This window comes from Hippocampus bargibanti, linkage group LG10 (genome assembly GCF_051943395.1).
Source record: "Hippocampus bargibanti isolate YZ-2025 linkage group LG10, ASM5194339v1, whole genome shotgun sequence".
Lineage (NCBI taxonomy): Eukaryota > Metazoa > Chordata > Actinopteri > Syngnathiformes > Syngnathidae > Hippocampus > Hippocampus bargibanti.
Window position 1 is genome coordinate 21,084,469 of NC_142743.1, and position 27,001 is coordinate 21,111,469.

At 39.4% G+C, this 27,001-nt stretch overlaps 2 protein-coding genes and 1 long non-coding RNA gene across 11 annotated transcripts in view; 1 reads left to right on the forward strand and 2 right to left on the reverse strand.

Annotated features, from left to right (window-relative positions):
- Positions 1-6,073, reverse strand: part of clta (clathrin, light chain A) — an 11,530-nt gene extending 5,457 nt beyond the window's left edge. The window contains exons 1-5 of one of the 2 annotated variants that reach the window (XM_089007090.1): positions 5,797-6,073; positions 5,036-5,064; positions 4,355-4,472; positions 3,122-3,233; positions 1,365-1,418 (exon numbers count right to left, since the gene is read on the reverse strand). In XM_089007090.1, coding sequence (XP_088863216.1) covers positions 1,365-1,418; positions 3,122-3,233; positions 4,355-4,472; positions 5,036-5,064; positions 5,797-5,974 — 491 coding nt within the window. In that variant the 5' untranslated portion in view covers positions 5,975-6,073. The remainder of the gene's footprint in view (positions 1-1,364; positions 1,419-3,121; positions 3,234-4,354; positions 4,473-5,035; positions 5,065-5,796) is intronic. The other variant, XM_089007091.1, reaches the window with a different exon arrangement.
- LOC148892884 (uncharacterized) overlaps positions 1-10,008 on the forward strand; it is a 23,737-nt gene extending 13,729 nt beyond the window's left edge. For 2 of the 3 annotated variants that reach the window (XR_016116326.1, XR_016116325.1), the window contains one exon: positions 4,657-5,029. This is a non-coding gene — a long non-coding RNA (uncharacterized LOC148892884). Of the gene's footprint in view, positions 1-4,656; positions 5,030-9,304; positions 9,368-9,871 lie in introns of those variants that run through there. The other variant, XR_016116327.1, reaches the window with a different exon arrangement.
- On the reverse strand, positions 7,212-26,949 carry gne (glucosamine (UDP-N-acetyl)-2-epimerase/N-acetylmannosamine kinase). Of its 6 annotated transcripts, none has more exons than XM_089007087.1 (15): positions 24,628-24,748; positions 24,243-24,312; positions 17,315-17,374; positions 16,403-16,551; positions 15,881-16,127; positions 14,139-14,346; positions 13,887-14,039; positions 13,066-13,278; positions 12,855-12,942; positions 11,781-11,991; positions 11,553-11,682; positions 10,414-10,635; positions 9,841-10,023; positions 9,313-9,429; positions 7,212-9,130 (listed from the first exon to the last, which is right to left on the reverse strand). In XM_089007087.1, the coding sequence occupies exons 3-15, from the start codon at positions 17,354-17,356 to the stop codon at positions 8,895-8,897; spliced, it is 2,199 nt and encodes a 732-aa protein (XP_088863213.1). In that variant the 5' UTR covers positions 17,357-17,374; positions 24,243-24,312; positions 24,628-24,748; the 3' UTR covers positions 7,212-8,894. The 6 variants fall into 6 exon arrangements, with proteins under 6 accessions (XP_088863213.1, XP_088863211.1, XP_088863214.1 ...); XM_089007085.1 differs by having other exon boundaries at positions 24,239-24,312; XM_089007088.1 differs by lacking the exons at positions 24,243-24,312; positions 24,628-24,748 and adding an exon at positions 26,929-26,949.
- Positions 26,950-27,001: the final 52 nt, after the last annotated feature.

Sequence of the window (27,001 nt, forward strand, 5' to 3'; positions counted from 1 at the left end):
CCTTGGCTTACGAACTTTTCGGTTTACGAATGTTACATTAGTGAACATTTTACCTTGGCATACGAACTTTTTTCGTACACGGAGCTGCCACAATGAGTGATGTGTCGTTCGCGAACGAGCCTGTTCTAACAACAAAATGGCAGCCGACTGTTTTTGTCCTCTATTCCCCGCCCCCAGTCTTCGGTTAAAGCCACGTGATTGGTCAAGAACGCGGCAGTGAGGGGATGTGGTTTAAACATTAAGGAGACAGGCAGACGACAGTGAGAGTTTCAACTTTGATCGAAGACAGAGTGTTGACTGCAAGGTTAAAATATCCCATCAATCAGGCTCCACAAACAACCCGCACAAGCCATCTGTACACTTGTGGCAAAAAGCTAGCAACCCACCTAACAGAACACAATTGATGAGGAACTAGATAAAATTATCATAGAGAAAGCACCTACAAGGGATCATTCCTCAAGATGGTGAAAGAAGGTTACATTCCTCATCTAGTGTTCAATGCTGATGACCCGGCCACTCCATTCCATCAAGCCACCAAAGACCATCACAAAGGTAAATAAAACTACTTTATTATATAGTACAGTTTATTTCTTTAATTATAATACCATAGCACATTTATTATACATAAAATAAGGTATATTTTGTGTAGTTTTAAGGCTTAGAAAATTAGAAAGTAGAAAATTATGTTTTATGGGGACCTGGGAACGGATTATTCTCATTTTAATGGTTTCCTATGGGAAATTAATTTTTGGGATACACACTTTTCACCTTACACACTCTGTCTGGGAACCACTTAAGTTCGTAAGCCAAGATATCACTGTATTATTGATTTTTTTAATTTTGTGGCTTTCCAATTTTAGTGTGGCGGCTGGGGGGGTGCAAGAACGGTGCAACCTAAACAAAGAAAAGAAAATCAAGACTAATGATAAATAATAATAACGTTTTGTAAAACAACTGCTTCAAAACATCGTATTTCATTAGGGACCAGTTCAATTCACAAGTGAGCACCACCAATGTATTTTTTTAAATGAGGAACAACATGCAAACACAATTACATGAGAGAAAGGATGATAAAAAAAAGACTTGCAGACACATGCAGCGAGAACTTGAGCTGCAACATGCAAATTCATTCATTCCTCTCATGTGTGACATGCCGATAGAATCGATCGCAAGGTACAATTTTGACACGCGCGATGCTCCTGGGCTATGATGGATGGATACAGACTGATAGCAAACTACTACATCCTATCTAGTGAGATGAGATGAGTAAGATGTCATGTGGGTGAAAATGGGAAGAAAAAGAAAAAAGGCAAAAAAACAAACAAAAAAAAAAAGATGAGAGGATGTTAGTTGAAGCAACATACACATAACCAATGAGCTCTGAGAAGGGTTGCTTGTAGAAGTCTTCATCAAGCACTCTGGACAAAAATCCGCCCGCGTGACAGAGCAGCAAGAAAGCAAAAAGGAAAGAGAGAGAGAGAGAGAGAGAGAGAGAGAGAGAGAGAGAGAGAGAGAGCGGGGAAATAGAGCAGAGGATGGAAACAAGAGTTAAAGTACAGGACAATCAAAATCTGGCATGGTGGTTAGAGCGGAAGTCAAACACAACACACTCAATTTTATTGGTCACATCTGTCAGTTCCGATTGAGAAAATTCCCCCCCCCCCAACTCCTTTAACATTGTGATTGTAATTTCCTACGCAAATGAAATTAAATTATTCTTTCCATGTGATCTATTTCAAAGAAACAATTCACACACACACACACACACACACACACACACACACACACACACACACACACACACACACACACACACACACACACACACACATATATATATAAACGTGCAATTTCTTCCCTTCCAAAAGTGATCCAACATCATCCCACGGTAAATAAAAAAAATAGATACAATCTAGTGTTTGTATGAAAAAAAAAGTTCCAAATTGATACACAATGTCTAATGTTACAAAATTGCCAAACAACAAACTTCCTGAATAATGTATCTGAATTTCCGCATTTTTTAACATTCCAGTAGGACATTGCTACATGCATACAAACACGTATTTATTGTGTGTGCGCACATGCACGCGCGCACACACACACACACACACACACACACACACACACACACACACACACACACACACACACACACACACACACACACACACACACACACACACACACACACACACACACACACACACACACACACACACACACACACACACGCACCTCATAACATTTTATATATTACCCATTGTAATTTCAAATTGCCTTCAGATGTGATCAGACTTGTATCTTCAAACCCTTGGCCCACAAATAGTCCTCGCCCATTGATAGAAAGATAGGGAATTAAATACTTCATAAAATTTTTACCCCACACCACCACCATCAATATTGATTGCACTCACTAGTGACTATTGTATTGTATAAAAACCAAATATTGACAATCGGCTCTTAAAAACCCGGCTTTTCCCTTGTCCATTTTCTGTGGCGTCAATTGGCATTGAGCAACGTGTCTTAATAACACATTGCTGCCACCTACTGGCAGCATCATTCCACTGTCTGGACACGAACGTGAATGGATGGTGGATGAGTGGATGAGAGCGCTGGCGCTATCTAGTGGTGGGGGGGCTGAAGTGCACTCATTTATCACTCGAGGAAAATAAGTGTTACCAAATTCACGCGAGTCCATTTATAAAACATTCGAATATTAAGTCAGCGATGCATTACCCTGACAAATTTAAAGGCTTAAAACTAAGGACCGCACATTAACTGTAAAACGAGACTTCTCATACTTAGGTGAAAAGTTCCCCTTATATAAATATACACATGATTGTACATACAGTAAACACCTGTGCGTATTGGGATATTAACGAAATGCTTTACATACTACTTTGGTTTTCTGAATTGTTCTTTTATAAATATGACTAAACATATTCAGCATGTTTGATGTTATTTTGATAATCTGATTGATAAGCAAGAGGAAAAAATGGCAGATGGGTAATCAGCAATCTAATATTTGATGCCAGAGTCATATTTAATTGTGGTTTTATTGTTGACAGATACGTTTTATTATTACCAATAAGTTCACTCAAAATGGAAGCGATCTTTGTACCTGTTATTAGCTTTGGTTTTCTCCAGTTGCTCGTTTTGCCTGGCATGCCACTCCTCAAGTTCCACCTTGGCCTTGGTCTTCCATTCAGTCTCTTGCTTGCGAGAATTATCATCTAGCCAGGGAGGTAAGCGCAAAAAGATCAGATTCAGAAAGGTGATATTTAAAGACCCTTCAAAAATCTGCAACGTTTGGGAGGAGTTCACTTGCTTCAGGGCCGACTTTGACTCCTCGGGTCATATAACAGAAGAATTGTGGAATACTAGAGGTAATCCAACTATCTGACCTATTCAGTGAGTACAATGCCAATAATGTCCTGAATGGATCGTTTTTTACCAAGCAATCTGTGCGCGTGCGCAGTAAACTGTCTGCATTTCCACTTCTTAGCGTCTTTTTTTATATATAAGGGTTTATATATAAGGGTTTGAAGATATATATATATATATCTTCAAATCGGCGGCCATTTTATTGCCTCTTTTTGGGTGAGAAATTTCCCCCGCCCGTTTGCCTCAAAATGACATTGAATAAATTATTTAATCGATTGCAAACATGTATGGTTTCCTCTTCAGAACTATTTGAATCATATTCATAACTGGATTTGTAACAAGAAAGCATATTATCCGAATCTGAAGCCATTGTTTTGATTCTCCAGCAATGCAAGACGTCTTGGCGTGACGTCACGAACTGGGGGCGGGACTTTCTGAAAATGCCCAATTCACACCTCATTTTTTTTGCAAATTTTGGACACCTTGAGTCATTTTTATTGGTGTTTTGCATTTGATTAAAAATATCATACTGTGTGTTTTCGGTATTTTAGATGCTATAAAACGTTTTTCTGATGTCAGTTAGGAAACAAAAAAAGTGACGTCGGTTGTCCTTTAATCGTGTTACTGACAGAGTTGCATACGTACCTTGCACGGAAATTAATTTTTGGATAAACTTATCTGCTCCCACAATTTTTTTTTCAACACAAAAGTTTAACACATATTAAAATCCGATTACAGATGATTCACCCTTCCGTGCACCCTGTAACCTTAAAACATGACAAGCCATCCACTGTAGTAACTGCTTTCCCCGAAAGGGTTAAATGCAATAATTTGGTTTTCTTTAGTCTAAAAAACAGATTGAACATTGAGGATAAAATGTCACTTGTTGCTGTTTTTTCCACTGAAGTACACACATCCGAGCTAGAACTCACACTGCAAAGATGTAATTGAGTTGTTCTTCTGTGCTTACCAAGCATCTCCAGTCGCTCTCTTTGTTCCTCCCTCCATTTGCGAAGACTTTCAGGTTCTGCCTGCAGGCGATCCGCGTTGGAAATTGCTGCATAGGCATCAGATGGGCCATTGCTTTCCTAAGAAACATCGGAGTGATAACCAATATCGACAGATACAGCTTTGATAGATCCAACTACCACCTCAGTGGCAGAGTTATTACTTGTAGTTTTTGTCCCTTTGAATGTGTGCATTTTGCAAAATGTACACTCGTGGATTTCACTCCAAACAATATCAATGCTATTTCATGTTCTTCTCTTACAGGTCAAAGGAAGTCCTGACATTGCAAAAGGCAGCAATGTTGCAATGACAGCACAGGAAAGGGAAATAAGGAAGGTTCTCGCAGCCGCATAATTTAAAACAAAGTTTCTGAATGTAGATACAGCATTATAAGAGTGAAAGTAAATCTTTCAGTCAAACAAACTTCCAAATGGTGCCATCACTGTGATTTATTTACCTGGATGGCGGTTAGGTTTTCAAATTTACTTCTGGTATTTGACTCTGATTCATTTGAGTTATTTAAAAAGTTTCACATTAAAATACCAAAGCTTTGCTGATCTGAATGTGCAAAAAAAAAAAAAGAATCAATAATTAAAAAAAGCTGCAAATGTGATCATCTGAAAATAAGATCACGAGTAATTACCCCATGGAACTCTCCATTGACAGCACCATCTACAAAGACAGCAAGAAATGATGCGTTAGAAATCAACCAGTGTCCTTTAAAAACTACTGTAGATCACCTCTGCAGAAATATGACTGATTAAGTACAAAGTTTAATGATGGGGAAGAGCGAGGGCTACTGGAATTAAATGTAAGGCTTTCACTAATATGACCAGGAGGGGTCAAGGTTCAACGACAATACCTCGTAACATGACACTTAAGGACCGTGAAAGCAGACTAAAGCTACAAATTCCTCAAAATTGACCTAAGGACATTTAACAAACTTTGACGGGCAGATTGAAGGATCGCGTCGCATTTTCTCAATATAATACTTGTTGGAAAATATTGTTTAATGCCTTTATTCGTAAATAGGTTTTTACTTAGTGTAGCTATGACGATATCGTCGTCCTCTTGTAGGCGATCAAATCTTGAAGTCACACAGCTTCATTCATTCTCTCATTCATGACATTCTTCAATATTACACAATGGCATTAAACCGTCAGTCATGTTTATCTTCTTCGCAGTGTTGTTGGTTGTATTTTTCTTACTCTGGTTATGTTACAGTTGTGTGTTGTCACGAGTCAGGTTAGCTTAGCACAGCTAGCTGTGACCGGGAAGAACAAAATCGTACACTAACAGTAATTTCGGATTTATGCTAATTTAGTACTGCAAGAAAACAACTGCTCCAATTTTATCAAGAATGTGAGGGAAACGTATCCTCGGCCGACTGCAGCGGTCACCCACCGTGGAAATCTCCCAGCGCGGAAGGGACATCTCCACCGTCTAAGATGCTGAAGCCTTCGTCGTTTTCAATCCCCGCGATTTCGCTCTCCTGTTGGGCCAAAAACGCCGCAGCGGGGTCCTCATCTGAGCCAACACCGTTCCCAGCAGCGGGTGCATTGAGCATGTCAAAATCATCCATTTTGTCTTTTTAGCCGGGGGAAATGTAGAAATCGGTTGAAAGTGTATGCAGTGGTCAAAGAGCGATTAGGTGAAGCGAATGACACTAGAAAAAAAAACTGACCTTATTAAAGAAACGGAAATGGATTGGTAGCCAATGAAAAGCCATGAAATTGATTGATTGGCTCAAGAACCAATCGAAGACGCCCTGTTTTAGCCAGTCTCCAATCAAATACGAATGCTCACGCCGATACAGCGCTCGTGACCGGTACGTGCTGTCACACATTTCACGAAAAATAAAACGCATTCAATACTTACAAGATCAAACCGATGAATTATATAATCACCAGTGCCACTATTAGTTATCTGATTTACCATCCTACCTACCCGCACACCTTTGTCTATCAAATGTGTGATTGAAGATGTTTTACAAAACGTTTTACTTATTTAAATCTGAATCAGAATCATCTTTATTGCCAAGTATGGAGAACACACAAGGAATTTGTTTCCGGTAGAACACGCTGCACAAGTATCATCAGTATCATCATACAGTACAGTTCCATTTGGGCTACTGTTCAAAGTGGGAAGAAGCTGTTTAAATGTCTGATGGATTATTACTAAAATTAGTAATTCATGCTTTACTTGCTACTGTTCTTTAATTACTTTGAAAACAACTGCATACAAATGCCCCCAGATTGAATGGACCGTCGTGGCATGTCAACTCTCATTCAATCTTGCAGATTAATGTCACAGAAGGCCATAATAGAAACAATTGCTCACGCCCAGAAATAAAGTCACGGTGGTTAAATATTTAGCTGCCCCGGCAGTGTCATATTGTTCAGGTGGAAGGAACTGCATGACTCAAGTACCGAGTTTATTTTTCAGCCGGTCTGCAAATGAGACGATCATGTTACAAACTGTTTCCAAGTGATCAAGGAGTAAAACAGTCAAAATTACTATAAACCTGACAAATATATATATATTTTTAATTTTAGTATACATCAGATTGTGTAAAATATGACATGGCAGAGGTGAGAGGTAGTATAATGGCCAAAAATGTTTATTACAATGCGCCCAGTCCTGCTTTCATCCCGCTGGAGTCCTTTAGTAAGACAGTGTGGTTCATGAGCTCCGATAATTGCGTGATTGCAGCAGCATTGTTTTATAGCCAGATTGAAGGAAGTAGGTAAGCATTTTAAATGTAACATTCATTGTGTATTCACTTGGACCATCGTAAATCAAGACAATCACACACAAAATGGAAGTCCGTTTGAAGTTTATCAGGAAAAATTCAGAAAATGTTTATAATTCCTCTATCATAGCAACAAAATCATTACGTTTCAGTCATAACAGTGTTCAGCCAATAATTTATTACTGAAGTTATTACAAATTTAGGGTAATTATCAATGAAGCCCTGAAATTGGCTGGCAACTAGTTCAAGGCGATCCCGCCTCCTGTGTTTGAAGACAGCTGTGATGGACTCCAGAATGCCGGCAGTGAGGTTAAGCGGATTCCAGGATGATGCTAATAATAATAATAATAATAATAGTAATAATAATAATAATAATACATTTCATTTATAAGCGCCTTTCAAAACTCTCAAGGTCACTTTACAGTCACAGGATACGTTTTTCTGTGGGTGAGCAGCGGCAGCCACACACGCCAGTCACTCAACCCGGAATAACTCTAGATGGACGGATCACTGAAGCTTTTGAGACCACTCAAATAAAAATATCGGTATTTCCCATTTCAGTCTTTGAAAAATGATTGCTAAGAAGACTATCTAATACTATCTCGTAATCAACTCAGGAGGAGATAAACATTTGTGGAAAGATGAAAGAAGAAAAAATGGATAAACAGTGTATAGCAATAATTTGATCATGAGCAGTTTTTTTTATATCAGGGAAATCTAAAAAAAATGATTGGATGCAGGAATCCAGCCAACCATTAGTTTGGAATGAATGAATTGTCAACAAGTGGATTTTTTTCTCACTCTGATAAACACATCATATTGCCAAACTCCAAAAAGTCTTTTTTTAATTAAAGGACAACCGACGTCTCCGGACAAGTTGTGTCCATAATTTGTAAAATGTCTTCAAATGACTTGTACTGAGCGTATTTTACAAAAATTCCACCGCATATAGCTATATTTTACGTATTAAGACTCGCGCTGAATATTCCAGAAGTCTTGTTTTTGAGTTGGTGACGAGTCCTCACCCAACGTCACTGAAGGAACGCCCCTGACCAAAAAAAGTCAATGCATTTGGCTGTAATTTGGTCTGAAAATGTCATGTAGGACCCAAAAGAGGCAGAAGAGGGTGACAAAGCTCCATGTAAGGAATTAATCAGCCTGTGGAAACGGGCTGATTAATTCCTTACACGGCTTTGTCGCCATGTTCTGCCTTTTTTGGGTGCAACATTTCCCACCCCTGATGCCTCAAAATGACACAGAATAAATTATTTAATCGATTGCAAACATGTATGCTTTCTTCTTCAGAACTATTTGAATCATATTCATAACTGGATGAGTAATAAGAAAGCATCTTCTCCGAATCTGAAGCCATTGTTTTGATTCTCGAGCAAGGCAAAAACATCCTGGCTTGACACCACGAACATGGGGGCGGGACCTTCTGAAACTGGCCACTTCCGGTTTCAAATTGAAGTACTTTTTAGACACTTTAAGTCATTTTTATTGGTGTTTTGCATTTGACTAAAAATATCATACTGCGTGTTTTGGGTATTTTAGACTCTATAACACGTTTTTCTGATGTCAGTTAGGAAACAAAAAAGTGACGTCGGTTGTCCTTTAAATAAACTGAATGTAGATATATTAACATATCCCGGGAACCACTTTAGAATGATGTCTTCTTGATTGGATTGGATTTGCCTTTGTTTGTCTCGCAGTGGTAGAAGTTCTAAATACATCAAGAGACAAAAACCTTTTAATAAGCCCTTCTTGTGGCATAATCCAACACCATGCTCGCAGCTCCAAGTAAAGCGGGTTCTTCCAAGTCTGACATGACCACCTTGGTATTCTGAGCAGGTAAGAGAGCTCTCCGAGCAATTAGGCGCTTCACCGGTTCTTCGTAGATCGAGGCTAAGACACCGGATAAGATCACAAGTGAGGGGTTGAGTGTATGAAGGATGTTGATAATGCCCACACCCAGTGCTGTGGAGGCTACAGTGAAAGAGAAAAAAAAATAACTTTGAGGAATGGATATTAACTTAACTTGCTTGCAACACAAACCCATTTCCCGCATCAACTGATGGCTATAATAAGATTACTTTTCAAACCAGGAAACCATTTCAGTTTTGTATTAATTTTTTTCTTGTGTATTGTGTGTTCATTTAGGTACTGACCCTTATTGAGAATAGCGGCAGCTTTGGTGTTCCCCAGTCTTGCTGTGTTGATCAGGTGAGCAGCAGTGATGGGCTCAGAGAGCTTTTTCGTCAATTCTTCCCCTTGAAGCAGTCCATCTGAAACACACAACAGTAGTTCACATATTTTAATCTTGACAAATTAGGCTGTTATTTGTATGTTCGGGTATAAAAATTCCACCCAAATCCAACCTCCCTTTGAAAGCAATTAAAATCCAACAAGGGGGAAAAAAATGTTGACACTGTCAAATTACTGTCATAGTTATGTTGATCTTTACATGGGCATTCCATTTTGTGACCTTGGAGGTACAAGGAAGGGAGTTGTGGAAGAAACCCTTATGTATTCAAATCCCATGTGTCAGCTGTTCACTTTGTACTGACTTTGCAGGCGAATGTTGTTGAAAGTCTACAATTTCAATTTTCTCGTTATGTTGCTAATGGGGAAAATGCTGAACACTTGGGAAGCCTCAACGCACTCAACAATAAGATGCAGTCAAACTTTAAACCCACCATCATTCATTTTCTTCGCCTCTCTTTGCAGGGCCAGTCCAGAAGCATAAGCCTCGATGCATCCTCTGCTTCCACACGAACACTCTGGGCCATCTATTGACACCATGATGTGACCCAGTTCGGCACCGCAAAAAGCACTGCCATGAATCAGCTCGTTGTGCTGGATAATCCCTCCTCCAATGCCTTGAACAGTACAAAATTGTAAATGAGTAGGATTAAACTTCATTTACTCTGTCAATGCAGTGTGTCAATGAAGTAAATAACACAACTGCGTGTGTGTGATCTATTTTTTTTTTGGTGGAAAGCCAGCCCTTGCCCCTTGTTTTTCAGTTTTTTTTTGTTGTGGAAAATGCATACAGAATGAGAAATTTATCAGCATTTTTGATGACTTCTTGTGTTTAAAAAATCATCTCTAATGCATTTCAATTGGTGTCAGTTAAATGCAGACTGTCGCCAATCGTGTGCTGTGCTAGTCCATATCACCTGCAAATGGGTTTTGAAAGGCGCTTGTAAATGAAATGTAGGTCCACCTTATATACAATGAAAAAAATAATGTAGCACCAAGCAACTCACCTGTCCCTGTGATGACAGTGACAAAGTTCTCCACTCCTTTGCCATGACCAAACTTCCTCTCCGCTAAGGCTGCACAGTTTCCGTCATTCTCCACCCAGACGGGCAGGTGAAAGGTATCTGAGATGGGTGTTCTCAAATCCACAGACGTCCACTCCTGGATTAGCTTTGTTGAATCCAGTACGACGCCCTCTTGTGGATTTACACGTCCGCCAGTGGATATTCCTAAAATAGAAAAATTGAACACAATGAGGTCTTTTTAAAGGACAACCGACGTCTCCGGACAAGTTATGTCCATAATTTGTAAAAATGGCTTCGAAGGACTTCTACTGAGCGTATTTTAATAAGATTCCACCGCATATAGCTATATATATATATATATATATATTTAAGACGCGCGCTGAATATTCAGGAAGTCTTGTTTTTGAGTTGGTGACGAGTCCGTACGTGACGTCACTAAAGGAACGCCCCTGACCGAAAACAAGACGCATTGTAGCGGTCCTTCCATCACGTCAATGTATTTTGCTGTACTTGTTTGGTCTGGGGACCTCATGTTGCACCCAAGAGCCGCCAGAGGAGGGCGTACAAGCTCCATGGAGGGAATTTGTCAGCCCGTGGAAATGGGCTGATTCATTCCTCATGGGAGCTGGTCGCCATTTTTTCTGCCTCTTCTGGGACGATACATTGCAGTCCAGATGCCTCAAAATGACACGGAAGGACTTCTTTAAACGATTGCAAATATGTATGCTTTCCTCTTCAGAACTATTTGAATCATATTCATAACTGGATGTGTGACAAGAAAGCATATTCTCCGAATCTGAAGCCATCGTTTTGATTCTCCAGCAATGCAAGACGTCTTGGCGTGACATCACAAACTGGGGGCGGGACTTTCTGAAAATGTCCAATTCGCAGCTCAATTTTTTGCAGGTTTTGGACACTTTGAGTCATTTTTATTGGTGTTTTGCATTTGAATAAAAATATCATACTGCGTGTTTTGGGTATTTTGGATGCCATAAAACGTTTTTCTGATGTCAGTTGAGAAACAAAAAAGTGACGTCGGTTGTCCTTTAAGTCATACCTGTAGCATAAAGGTGTTTGGTTCTTTTTTTTCCCATCAAGTACTGTGTGCTATAATTTCATACCAACACCAAGAATCCGACAGTTGAGAGACACTGCATCTTGCATGGCGTTTTCACACATTTTCAATATGAGCTGCATCCGAGGCTCAAAGGTCCTTGGATTTAGTTGAGTATATTTCTTCACTACAATTCCCTTAATTGGGGATAGGGCAGAAAGAGAAGTGAACAGGCAACATAATATTTCAGTCTCATCATTTTACTGAGCATTCAAAATGAGGCTGAGCAACTGACTTGGGAGCAGACGATTGCGACTCTGAGGTTGGTGCCGCCAAGGTCCACAGCTAAAGCACTTTGTTTCTCCAGGATGTGATCAATGTCTTGGGATATGGAGTCTTTCACCAAAGGGAAGCAGAACGTCTTCTGAAGGGGCTTATTCAAGTCAATGGATTGTAAGAACTTGAGAATGCGAGGGACGGCGTTTCCATCACCGTAGATCTTAGAACTGGAACGGTGGTCAGAACATTGAGAAGGAAACAGTGAATGCAAAGCTTATGAAATGAAGCGCTTGATAGAGGTTGGTCTTCCTTATATTGAATGCGGCATTTTTTCAAATCAACTTTGTTATATTGTCCTGTTATGCAGTTTTGAGACTGAATTAGCATATTCTTGACATCAGTGATGAAAAAAATAATAACGGCAATCTGGGTGGATAAACACTACACCTCAAAATATTGTTTTTCCTTTGTGGAACAGTTTTGCAAATCAATGATGGCATTTGAGAAAGAATTTCGTAACTTTATAACGCAATTTATTGATTCTTTGTTTCCACAGATTGAACTCAGAGAACCAAAGCAATGGTTGTATTAAACAATTTAAAATACAACCATATAATGAATTAACAATGCTTGTTTTTTGTTTTCCCCGCTACGATTTAATTTCTGCCGCATACTGCATCGAGACATGCTGATTCACCGGCAAAACAATTGGGTGATGTTTAACAATCAATAATGCAGCTGTCCAAATAATTAGAATATTCTAAAACAGAATTACAGTACTCAAACATTGCTGCTATACAGCAATTGTAATCCAGATTTGGATTTAAAAAAAAATCATAGATAATTTTGCCTGTGCTGAAATAATTTTTGATGACTTTCCGATTGTCATTGTCACCAAAGTTCAATAAATATATTTAATAAAAGTATAACCATTTATCATTGCAGCAGTACTGTGGCAGAATATTTATAGTTAAACTCTCAGTACAGTACTAGGACCAGGTGAAAGAGTAAAGTGGTCTAAGGTTCTAAACATGATATATAATGTGGAACACATACTGGACTGTTGTTTTCAATAAAAAATTCATTTTACCAGGGGTATCGCTTTCCAAACTGCAGTCGCAGAGCATGGTAGATCTTACTATGCGAGTCAGCATCCCTGACATGTAGAACATTTTCACCTAGCAGAGGGGGAATTCAAATGTTGAAGTCGAACGACGTCATCATCTTACAGAAATGGCCAATAGCCCAATATGGACAGCAGGAGTCGCCAGAGAACCGCATTCACGACAAAGCGTTTTCACCTGTCTCTCTGCCAGTTTGTCTAGATCCCAGGTTGACGACTGGTGTGCCAAAGGCCCCGGCCTCTCGCACACCACAGCTGCTGTTTCCAATCATACAGCCAGCATGGCATACCAGTTGAATGAACTGCTCAAAGGGAATGTGCTTCACTGCCCGGAAGTTGGGGTGTGTTTCAATGCCCTTTTTTCTCATGACACGCACCATTTCCTTACTTCCTGTATACAGGGTGAGTTTTTCGGTATCACAAAATGTATCATGAATGTATCACATAGATCATTAAAAGATTGAAATTGACCCCATACCAGCATATCGACACATACTGTGGGTGTCAAAGTAATTTTTTTTTTGCCGCGGGCCACATTATAGTTATGGTTTATTCTCGAGGGCCGTTATGAATCTGGGGAAACCATTAGAATGTTTAATCCGCTCCACATATTACATATAGAGCGCATAACAAATTAATGAATACCTAGTTTTCAAATCTGAAGTCAAGAATAATGACTGTTATTTTGGTTTACATCGAAAAATATGAAATTTTGGTTGGGATTTTAGCAAGCATCATGGAATTTCATGAGTTTGATTTGCTTTCGCGGGCCGAAAAAAATGATGTGGTGGGCCGGATTTGGCCCCCGGGCCTTGACTTTGACACCTGTGTCCTATACTGTTGAAAGTCCTTTACAATTCCAGCATGCGTGTGCCCACAGTTTACAAAGTTGTTTTAGGAAATATAATAAAACATGTTTGTTTTATGAAACAGTTAAAAGGTTAAAAAAAACAAGAATACTCAAGACAATATCATGCACAATAACTTTACAATACGAACCGGCATCAATGTTGGGAAAGAGGATGAGGGTCTTTTTATTAAAGGAGACAAGTGCGTCCAACATGAGTCCGTGGATCTTGATGGAGTGCTGAATATCAGTGGTGACTGGGTGCTGCAAAGCCACAATGTAGTCATGATCCTTCACATTGTCACCTGCAAAATGTATTAAAAAAATAATCTGTATTAAAAAAAACAGCAATGACCGAATTTGCATCAGAACCCCGACAGTTATATCCAGTGTTTCTGACATACCCAACCAGCTCTTGATGATATCCAAATAGTTTGCCGAGTTGTGCGGTGACAGCAGCTTGTCATAAGACGGACAGCCAGCCAGTAGAATTCGAGAATGATCCTCACACATGGAAATAAGATGTTGCTCTGCCATTCGTGTGCAGCAGGCATGATAATGGGCCAGTTTACTGATGGCGTGGCGGATTGAGTCATCAATTGTGCCACTCACCTGGGAAATGAACCAACACCACATTTTACATTAAGTACAATGTACACAAGAACAAAATGTTAAAACCTCACTTGTGACTATATAGCAGGGGTCGGGAACCTTTTTGACAAAGAGAGCCATAAAAGTAAAATATTTAGAAATGTTTTTCAGCGAGAGGCACACACACGCACGGATGCAAACACGCACATACGTGATTTCAACAAAATGTCAGAATGTATTATTTAGTTTTGAAAGGCCCTTAGAAATTAAATGTATTATTATTAGTATTTAAAATAACTTTGTGATAATACTCACCACTAATATGAATAGTTTTCCGTTCCTCACGATTGGCAAAAAAATCCAGCCAAACAATCGGAATGAAAGTCAACTTGCCTGGTCCATACGCAAAGTTATGCTAGCTAGCATGCACACTGCTCATTAGCTTGCATGCTTGCCTTCTGCTGTCTCTCACAGAAGTATATTGATGCTAACGTTAGCATGGGGCGTGTCAAAGTGCCACTGATATGCAACTGTTTCATTCGTGGTATTGTTTCATTGCAAATTAGAATAACGGCAGATCCTTTTCTCTCCACAAAGGCGAATCCTTTCATCCATTGAACCTGAACTGTACGATACTCGTCAATATCGTCAGGCTTATTTAAAAGGGGGCGTTTACCTGTTTCGACATCAACGGCCATCGGCCAGTATCATCCAATCAAAATTGCGCTTTCCGCCAACTGCAGCCCAAACAGGAAATGAACAGCGAAAAAGCGAGAATACGTATTTAGTTTTATTAGCGAGCCAGATGCAATCACCAAAAGAGCCATAGGTTTCCAAACACCTGCTCTATAGAATGGTGAGAAAAAAATATTCACTTGATTCAATTCTTCACCCCCAAAAAGGGAGTTTTAGTCATGACTTTTGTACTACTACTACTACTACTACTACTACTACTACTACTACTACTACTAATAATAATAATAATACTAATAATACTAATACATTTCATTTATAACCGCCTTTCAAAACTCTCAAGGACACTTTACAGTCATTGCGGGTTTTAAGGGTTTGGCATTTATTTAGCATACTTCATTTTTGAAGTGTGAAATAAAAAGAAACTCCCTCAAGGTGAGGTATTTTAATTCAGAAGTGATGTCAAAGTTGCTTGAAAAAGTGTCAGAAAAACATGATTGTATTGTCGAGGCATCACAAAAAATATCAATGGATGTTGAGACTGTGATGGCAGAAGTTTAATTTGTGAATACATTTGGATTGATACATTAATTATGGACACTGTTTTCATATTCTTAATGTTTGAGAACCATTCTTTCGGGAAAATGTTATGTTTTGCTTCTAGACAATAATATTAATTATGAATAAAACCTCTGCCTTTTTTCCCAAACCAATATTAGGCCTATTATTATTACTACTGCTACCACATTTAAAAGTAACTCATGATGGTGGATCTTGGAAATCAAATAATTTATTGTTAAGAAGTTGGAAAACCACCGGCTTATCAAAAGTGCCTCTGGATATTCATTCACTTCCTTCTCACCTCTCCTCCTTCTAAGTGAAGTATTCTGATGTTCATCAGTGCAGCAGAAGTTGCCAGTGCCAGTGCATCAAAACGATCTCCATGGATAATGACAAGATCCGGGCGCAACCTTTGGAGCACATCTGGAAGTTTAACTAGAGCAAGCCCAACACTTTCCACCATGGCTGCTTCATCCTCCCCACGAACAATTGTGTGCAGTTTGGAGCTGATGTCAAAATCATCCTGCTCAATCATACGAAAAGTGTTCCTATGACACAGGCAGAAAACAATGTTTAAAGGACAACCGACATCACATTTTTGTTTCCTAACTGACACCAGAAAAACGTTTTCTAGCATCTAAAATACCCAAAACACGCAGTATGATATTTTTAGTCAAATGCAAAATACCAATAAAAATGACTTACAATGTGCAAAATCTGCAAAAAATTGAGCATTTTCAGAAAGTCCCTCCCCCAGTTTGTGACGTCACGCCAAGACGTCTTGCATTTTAGGTGTGTATGGTAGGCTGCGTGACTATCTTACCCATAATCATCAATAAGATGTGAACCAAGCACGACTACATCCAGGTCAAAGTCATCAGGGTGGGATTTGATCCCCAACATGATCGGAGCCAGTTTCGAGTAGTCAGCCCTGTTGCATGTCGCCACACACACCCTCAGTCTCTTCTTACACTTCAGTAATACAAATGGGAAAGACACACACATCATCATAAATTGGGATGTATCAAAGTCAAAGTCAAAATCAAAGTCAGCTTTATTGTCAAATATGCTAATATGCATGACATACAGCACAGATGAAATTACTGTCCTCTCGGACCCAGCATGCAAGGCACTTATAATTACTTTAACAAACATAAACATGAAAACGCCAATTTGCCGGGAGAGGGGAGCCGCTGCGTGTTCACGCGCCGCCATCTTGGGAAAAAAAAATGAAAAAATAACAAATATGACAACACAAAGCCATAGAGTCATTCATTCTTCAGGACTTGCTGTACCCTCTTTGTGATGACATGAAGCAGTTCTAGTTGAAAGAGGAGAGGATCAAAGCATCCATGTCAGCAGTGGATCGGGGACGTCATGGTGGAATTTGTACGTCTACTACAAGCTAAATGTTGAAAGCAAACACGAAGCTGTAGCATCCATTGACGAAAAGACATTGTCTCACATCTCCTGTCCCACATAAATCCGCTACAATTCCAAGCCGCGACAGTTCCACATACGCATCGTATCGTTTGAAAAACAGTGTTTGTGAAACAGGGTCAAAGAGTCAATAATGGTGATACTCTTATCCCAATGTAGTTTTCAGGATTAGGGGGCTACAATATTTGTTAATGATCTGGTACCACATTGATTGTTAAATATGACCATAGTTTAAAGTCAGCAGTTTGCTGTTTGAATCGGGCATTTGCGAGTAAATTATTTGAATGTGATTTACCTGATCCATCTTTTCCCTTTTCAGCTTTTCTTCGCTTTGCATCTTCTTATAATAAAGCTCCTAGAAGAAATTGCAAAATTGTCACTTAGTTCACACATAATATACATTCCCAAAACAATTATCTGAATCTTCAGAGATGCCCAATGTTTTTAGACCGAACATCTACTTTTCAATGAACCAATCTCCCGTGATCGACGTGTTGCCACGTGTGCGCCCATGTACACTCGCACATATGCACGTACACAAGCAAACACGCATGTAACGAGGAGCAACAGCCAAAACAGCAACTAACATGAATGAAACAGAAAAATAAAGTAGATACAAAAGTTTGCGAAAAGGAAATCCCTACCTGCCTTTGTAGGGATTGACTCACAGATATGGAACACACTTTTGCAGCACCTTAATTGTAAAAACAGCACTATTGTGGCTTCTGTGAACCATTTTAAAACGTTTCTCCTCTTATCCCAAATTCCCATTCATTGTCAATGCCATTAGAGAATTGGAAATCAATCAAACTTGGAATGAGAATAATATTAATTAAAAAACATCGCAACAGCTCTGATTGCCAGCTGCAACGACTTCCGGTGGCGCAGGCCATGCGCCACTGTAGGTGAATAGTAACCTGCTTTTTTAAACTGGAAAGAGCATTGTCATTAAATGGAGAGGGTTTTACTTTATTTGAATGTTGCTGATGACTATTATCCTTGCTGCCATTGCCTTTTTAGGGAGCAAAAGAACTAAAGTTCATAGAGTTGCTTCTGTAGCCACAAGGGAACACATGTCATTGTCTTATTGTGCCGGTTCAAAGCCCTGGTAAATACAGAACGTTGTTTCAGGAGGCTTCCAACATAAAAGCCGAAACAAACGATCAATTCTCTGAAGATGGAGGACGCTGATTCGCTGTGGCAACCCCTGGAGGGAAAAGCCAAAAGGAAAAGAAAAAGAAGAAATCCTTTTTTTTTTTTTTTTTTTGCTGCGAAAGCGACATTGATTGAATTTTAAAAAAAAAAGGCTAGAAATGATCTTGATTAGTGGTTGCCAAGATTTAAATAACTCTTCTTCAGTAAGGGTCTGACCGTCAGGATGAACAGAGCAATTAATAATCCTCAAAAACTCTCTGACTATGAATGAAATGTTGTCCAGGATAGTGAGAAAGAACAAAAACAAACCTTGGCCACTACTATACAACAGAACAGGTTGTACAAGATCTACAACACCCGATAAGACTGGCCAGAACAAAACAATAAGGCCTGAGTTTACTTTCCATCTCCCCCCCTGTGAGCTTCTGAGCAGTACCCGGACTGATCAAATCTACATAGTTGATGAGGACATCATCCTCCCTCTAGAACAGGAGTACTCAAACGTCAACTACAGTCAATTTTTGTGTGCAGACATTATAACTGATGCCAGCAAGAATAAAATGATAGAAGCTAATCAGGTAGTTCAAAATCCAAATGGACATTCATGTGTTGAGATCACATGGGATCGGTTTCTAAATATAGGACATAAGACTTTTGGGGGGGGGGGGAATGATCTGCTGTGTCAACTGCACCAGCGAGTTGTTGATTGGTTATTCATTTGTCAAAGGACACACTGATTACTTCCACTATAACAAAAGCACAATTGCAATACGCTAATATCAGGACGAAACATAAGTGCCCAAGTGAGGTTCTCAAGAAGCCCTATCCGACCTGTTTTAGTTGTTTCCCTTGTTATCCACACCTGATTCAAACAATCAAGATTGTTATCCGGCTTCTACATAGCTTGCTAATTAGCCCATTGTTGGAATCAGGTGTGTTGAACGAGGGAGACATCTAAAACAGGCTTGATAGAGCCTCTCAAGGACCAGACTTGCTCACTCTTGGTGTCAAGATACCCAGTTTGAGATTACAGTAAAATATTTTTCATGAGTGACTCAATTACAACTTAAGACAGTCCGTTTTGACTGACAGTCAGAAAAGCCGGTCTGCACATTTGATCCTCGCTTCAAATCAAATGAACTTTTACTTCAGTAAACAAGCCAGTGTCCTTGGCTACATTTGAATCAACAGAGAAAGTTTGTTTTTATCATGTCATGGCCACTGACAGATTAGCCACCAGTCAAGGCAACATGCCCACCGAAGTCACTCTAAAATAAAAGTACCAGCCTTGCCTTGAGAATCCAATTTGACTGGAGAAGAAATGGAGTGAAATAACAATGATAGTAAAATATAATACGATGATATACAATACAACTTTATTTAAAGGACAACCGACGCCTCCGGACAAGTTGTGTCCATAATTTGTAAAATCACTTCAAATGACTTCTACTGAGCGTATTTTACAAAGATTCCACCGCATATAGCTATTATTTTACGTTTTAAGACTTGCGCTGAATATTCCGGAAGTCTTGTTTTTGAGTTGGTGACGAGTCCTCCTCACGCTACGTCACTGAAGGAACGCCTCTGAGCGAGAAAGGACATCCCTTGCAACACCTCAATGCATTTTGCGGTACTTTGTTTGGTCTGAAAACTTCGTGTTGATCCATGTTGATGGCGAAATTAGAAGGAAAACACATAAATAACGCAATGGTGAATCGTTGTATGTTACACCGAGACAACCATTAGATATTCGCTAACAAAAATTCCAAGGTGAAGAATCAACCAATTTCCAACGGAGCTCTGGCGCCATCTTCTGCATTTTCTGTGACGCTACACATCAGTCTTGATCACTCAAAATGAGCTGGAAGACCTTCTTTAATCGATTGCAAACATTTATACTTTCCTCTTCAGAACTATTTGAATCATATTCATAACTGGATGCGTAACAAGAAAGCATATTCTCTTAATCTGAAGCCATTGTTTTGATTCTCGAGCAATGCAAGACATTGGTGTCACGTCACGAACTTGGGGCGGGACTTTCTGAAAATGCCCAATTCGCAGCTCAATTTTTTTTTACAGATTTTGGACACTAACTCATTTTTATTGTTTTGCATCTGACTAAAAATATACTGCGTGTTTTGGGTATTTTAGATGCTATAAAACGTTTTTTTCTGATGTCAGTTAGGAAACAAAAAAGTGATGTCGGTTGTCCTTTAAATAGTGAATTTCACAAAAGCTGCAGCTTTAACCAAGCACTTTACATAATAACACAAGCAAAATACAATACATCTTTACTCATATAGCACTTTTACAATACCTGCAATTGGAAAAAAAACACATACTCACTAGCATGAGACTTGCTAAAATATGTTTTAAAATGTTAAATTGACATGTAATGTTGAGATTTTGCAATCATTTTGTGGTCCTGTTTCCAGACACTTGAACAATAATTGAGCAAACTATGATAGTTGACTGATTTCAGAACGAGTAATCCATTATTTTGTTGTGTACAAGTTATAATGCAATAAGACGATTCAATATTTACCTGGTTTCACTGTCATAACAGGCTATTATAACAGTTTTTAACGGCTCTCTAAGAGAAGACGGAACTCGAAAGTGGACTGCCACAAAAATGAGTTTGTCACTCCAGGTTCACAGTTTTTTTTAAGATTATTCCCAATTTCAAGTTCTGCATCCTCACTGTAGTGCCATGTTATGATGGAAAATACTGCTGTGAGACTTACCAGAAACGATAAGGCATAAGTAAGATCAAGAAAAAGGGGAGAGAAAGTCCCCAACAGTGCACTACTATTCATCATTGTTCTTCCAGAGAAAATACAATGTATTTCTTCCAGAGCAAATACAATGTATGCCTGACTTGCCACAGAGTTCATCCCATTTCCAAAACACAGAACACATGCTTTATGTTTCTTTCCTTCCCAACCATCCGAAATTACACAAACACAGTCATTAAAAAGTTTTTTTTTGAATCACGACTGGTATATAGCCACACATATGATGGAACATATGATGGAGCCATTCTCCCATTCATTAAAATGTAACTTCTCAAGCATCACAAGACGAGATCAGCAGCCAGCGTCTAGCATTACTGTGTGGGGGAAGGTGCAGATGCAAATCGAAATACAGGGATGACAAAGCAGAGGTGATGGAAGATGACGTACAGGTATAAATGAAAAATGAGCCTGATAGATATTGAGAAATGTGAAGAAGGATGAACACAGACAAGAAAAAACAGTCACATGACTCACATGAGGGTTCTTGCACACAAAACCACGATGCTTTTCCATCCCTCCACAACACGATGTTACACCAGCCCCCCTTTGGTGCGCTCGTTCAACTCTTCCGTCTATTTCTTTTGCTATTTAAACGTGTTCAATTGCTAAGCGGAAATGTGTCTGGGGGAGAATGGAGAGACAGAGAGAGAGAGAGGGCGACATGGGCAAGAGGTCGGGGGAGGGGAGATATTGGGCTGGGTTTATTTGAATTACAGTGTGTGATTGGTTGAGAGGGTGAAAAAAGAATAAGAGAAAAACTACAATATTGTATTGTATTAAAAAAAATGGCAATATTCATGATCAGCAATGTAAATAGCAACCAAGGCACATCACTGTAGTTATGTATGCACACCACGACACTGTAAAACCAATGATACAACGGCTCATTGTATAATTGCTGATAATAGTTGATTTCCTCAAGTGTAAATAGCATTATGAAAAGAACAATAATCAAGCAACCACACTAAAAGTCATTTCAGTAACATTAAAAAGGGTGAATAATAATTTTCTACTTTGATTCCTTTCATCACTTTGCTGCTGTGAAATGTAAATGTCTCCACTGCGAGACTAATAAAGGCAAATCTAATCTAATCTAATGTTGTCTTTTTGTTCTCTCGCTTGATGACTTTTCTCAGTACTAAATCCACTGGTCACTATTAAATTGCAAGGCACAAAAAGGGATTCACACTTGGAGCATCTCTCAAAGGAAACCGGAACAGCAATACCCCTACTGACATGGGTCGAACATATTATACATACATTCCGACACCATCAGTGACTGCTCAGAATTGGAGATGACAAAAATGTTTTTTCTATGAACCTCATTAAAAAAAGAAATGCATATACTGTAATCTCAGTTACAATCATGAACTGAGTTCCATGCAGACCTTTAAAGGACAACTGACGTCTACGGACAAAATGTGTCCATAATTTGTAAAATGGCTTCAAATGACTTCTACTGAGCGTATTTTACAAAGATTCCACCGCATATAGCTATATTTTACGTTTTAAGACTCACGCTGAATATTCAGGAAGTCTGGTTTTTGAGTTGGTGACGAGTCCGTACGTGACGTGACTGAAGGAACGCCCCTGACCGAAAAAAAAGACACATTGTAGCAGTCCTTCCATCACGTCAATGCATTTTGCTGTGCTTGTTTGGCCTGAAAACGTCATGTTGAACCAAAAAGAGTCAGAAGGGGGCGACCAAGCTCAATATAAGGAATTTATCAGTCTGTGGAAACGGGCTGATTAATTCCTCACAGGAGCTCGGTCGCCATTTTCTGCCTCTTTTTTGGTGATACATTTCCCCCCAATAATAATAAATTCTTTCATCGATTGCAAACATGTATGCTTTCCTCTTCAGAACTATTTGAATCATATTCATAACTGGATGTGTAACAAGAAAGCATATTCTACGAATCTGAAGCCATTGTTTCACCTTTGATACTTTACCAGAATATAGCAAAGTAAGGTAAAGTTCAACCATCCATCCTATAAAAGGTAATTGATTTCTAGTCAAGAAAATGGACAATGAGGAGTTCCAGCGTGAAAGAGGCTCTAGATGGCCATCTTTTGTAAAGGCAGTACTTTACATGGTCTGTCATTTATGCACAGCACAAGGATTGTTTGCTGATAAAAATATCGGGGATTTTTTTTCAGATTTGTATGTATTAATGTCCAATGATTATTATGTATTATTATGTATTATTATGTATTATTATGTATTAATGTCCAATGATTTCATTCCTTCTCCGAAGCATGGGGCTATTTCCCGTTTTTTTTTTATATTGAAATTTTTTGAACAGTTAGAAAAGGGAGAACATCGTCACATTGAGCATCATCTGGTCAAGAAATCAAAACAAAACATAGATCACATGACCATCTCAATAAGACGTTTTACATTTCTTGCAATTCTGCTGATGCAATGTCCTCTTCACTATGCCGTATAAGAAAGAAAAGTAAAACAAATAATGAAAAAAAAAACAATCAGAAAAAAAATAAACAAATATCAGGGATTAAGTCTAAAAAAACTCACAATATGAACAAAACTTGCGTCTGCAGTTAAAAATCAAGCACAATAAGGTAGCCCTGTGATTGAATGCCTGGAAGTTGAATGATTGTGCACAGTTGCTTGCAACCTGACAAAAGGGAACTTTTGAAATATACACAACATTGCGCGTCTATGGAGCATAGAAAATATTTGAAAAAAAAAAACCTTGTTTTCACAATTTTGCCGGACCTGCAGCATTTTTAGGGCTCACATGGTCTTGGGCCAGGGCTACGTGCCGGCACCACATTGGTGACCACGGCACTCGCGGAAATAGGCGATTGTGAAAGTGACCCAATTAGTTCCGGGCAATGACATTGCAGACATCTGTAATTCAATTTGAATAAAACATATAAAACAGATACAGCACTACGTATGACTGACAACCGGTTCAGGGTGTCCCCCGCCTACTGCCCGAAGACAGCTGGAATAATAGGTCAACATCCCTCACATGACCCTAGTGAAAATAAATCATGACTCTAGTGAAAATAAATCGGTTGGCCAAATGGAAGGATACCGATCCAATTATGTCCTTTCAACAAGACAAAAGTCATTTGAATATATAGGGATGAAAACACCAAATATTGAAATTTGTAATTCAAGTCGCCAGAAACACGTTGTTTCCATGTAATCACCTAATTTAGCACCACATTGACGAATGGTGCCAGAGTGGATGCAAAATATAAGGATGGCAATTCATTCTGGTGAGATGAAATCGTACTTGCGTTTTATCTTTTCCCTCCAGCGTCTGCTGCTGCTGCACCCAAATTGCGATCCAGTCTCCTCCAAGATAGCCTTGAGCGGGTGATAAGACGATGAATGCGAAGGGCTATGTACGGATGTACAGTTCGACGAAATGACTTTGCTCGACATAGTCAGCCCGTGACATGAAATAACGCCGTCTCGCAATGTAGTGATGCGGTAATGTTTTTGCGCGTTAACCGGGATTCGTCATCCTCCCTGACGGATTGTGGGTGTAGCAGTTAGCCGATCTTATTCACCACTATAGCATTGATTCAGTGTCTAAGTTTCGCTAACGCTTTAGCCGAAGTTCACCACTCCAACACTAGTTACAGCCTATGATTAACCACCGATGTCGGCTAACTTTACCTTTTATTTTGCGGAGAGATAACTTTACTGTCGTGTGGGGTAAAGGCCGGCGTTATCACCTTTCTTTTCTGTATTTTCCCGTAGACACTTTGCCGCTAGTCTAAAGCAGTTAATAACCGTGCGGTCCAATTGTGTGGTAAAAGGGAATATTCCGAGTTTCCAGACGTAACGTAAACGCCTCTTGGTCATGAGACCGCCCTTTTCTCATTTGCAAGATGGCCTCTTCTGCCTAAAGTACTAATAAACGAATTTGACCCCCCCCCCCCCAAAAAAAAAAACACAAAAAATCTACTACAACAGAAACAAAACTTTCTCATAATTATAATTGGAGTGTTCCTCGAGTATTTAGGTCAACCTAGTGTACATGACTTCTGGCGTGTGTGTGTGTGTGTGTGTGTGTGTGTGTGTGTGTGTGTGTGTGTGTGTGTGTGTGTGTGTGTGTGTGTGTGTGTGTGTGTGTGTGTTGCAGGCATAGAGTACAAAATGATAATTTTTCAAGAGTGTAAAACAAAACAAGAACACACATCAGTTTGAACATTAAATATAAACCTGTCCATTTTACGCATCTAAAATGCAATTGAACTGACGTTCGTGTTTCTTTAGCATTTAACATTGTTTTTGTTTTTATTGGTGGTATTATTAGCGAACAAAGCAAAATAAACTACCTGAAGATTTCTCGGAAAAGGCATATCATGAATGACCTTGGTGGTTCTCTGCCCTATTGCGGAGTTGCAGCATTCTACCTACTCGATGCACCTTTTCATATTGTCCAGAAGGAGGCAGTGGTGCAGCCAGATTCATATTCTGGTTACCGTCATCATCACTGCAATGCAAAGCAAGATCCCTCTCAAGGGCACGCATCATATCTGCAATGTCAAATGAAAAACAGGGATAGGCTTTGTTGACGTTTTCGGCCGGACTAATGAAGAAGAGGGGCAATGTTTTCACTCCACATGCACAAATCAGCCTACATTCATTTGCAGGTGTTACTTTGTGCGACTGTACAGTAACAAACTGAAATATAACACTAAAACCTGAACATGACAAAACAAGTACAGAACTGGCCTGAATGTTACCCGTCCTGTTACATTTGGATGAATTATGATTAACCAAGGATTTGTGTTTTACTTACAGCCAAAAAATAGTCAAGCCATTATATCTCTCCGAGTGCCTTACCTTTTCAAAGTCATCAAATATGCATGGCCCTCCGAGTGCCGTATACAGTAATGGATTCACAGATCTCTGTTGAAATGCAAAGCAGTTTGGGACATGCAGGACCATGTGTTGTTGTTAACTCGTGATGTTGTCCGTCGAACATATTTGCGTACAGGTTTGAATTTGCAAATGACACAATGTAATAAAAACCACTCGTGTTCTATCCGGTGTCACTGGTGATTGTTATGACATAGTATGTAAGAGTTTGTGTCTGTTAATTTCATTACCCAGTTTTGCCTTTTTGACAGTGCCTGCAGATGCCAGGAACATTGCTTCCAAATATGATGGGAACTAATGCTATACTCTTTGACTCCTTTACTTTTCCCTCCCCCTTTCTCTCTGGGCTCAGACTAAAAAAAATGAGCTGCGATATTGGGAATTTTCAGAAAGTCCCGCCCCCGGTTCGTGACGTCACGCCAAGACGTCTTGCATTGCTTGTGAATCAAAACAATGGCTTCAGATTCGGAGAATATGCTTTCTTGTTACACATCCAAATAGTTCTGAAGAGGAAAGCATACATGTTTGCAATCGATTAAAGAAGTCCCTCCGTGTCATTTTGAGGCATCTGGACTGCAATTTAGCGTCCCTGAAAAGAAGCAGAAAATGGCGACAAAGCTCCGTGTAAGGAATTAATCAGCCCATTTCCACAAACTAATTAATTCCTTACACGGAGCTTTGTCGCCCTCTTCTGCCTCTTTTTGGTGCAACATGAAGTTTTCAGACCAAACAAGTACAGCAAAATGCATTGACGTGATGGAAGGACCGCTACAATGTGTCCTTTTTTTTCGGTCAGCGGCGTTCCTTCAGTGACGTCATGTACGGACTTGTCACCAACTCAAAAAGACTTCCGGAATATTCAGCACGAGTCTTAAAACGTAAAATATAGCTACATACGGTGGAATCTTTGTAAAATACGCTCAGTAGAAGTCATTTGAAGCCATTTTACAAATTATGGACACAACTTGTTCGGAAATGTCGGTTGTCCTTTAAGGGAGAAGTGAAATAAAAACTTGAAAGGTGCTGTTCTGTTCTGAGAGAGAAGATACAATGAACATTTACTTGTACTGTACCCTTGTGGTTGCTTACCTCCTTTCTTTTTATCCGTTGCAAGTGAAAATGGCAGCATGTCCACCCAACCCGCAGCTACCCCCCTTGTTGA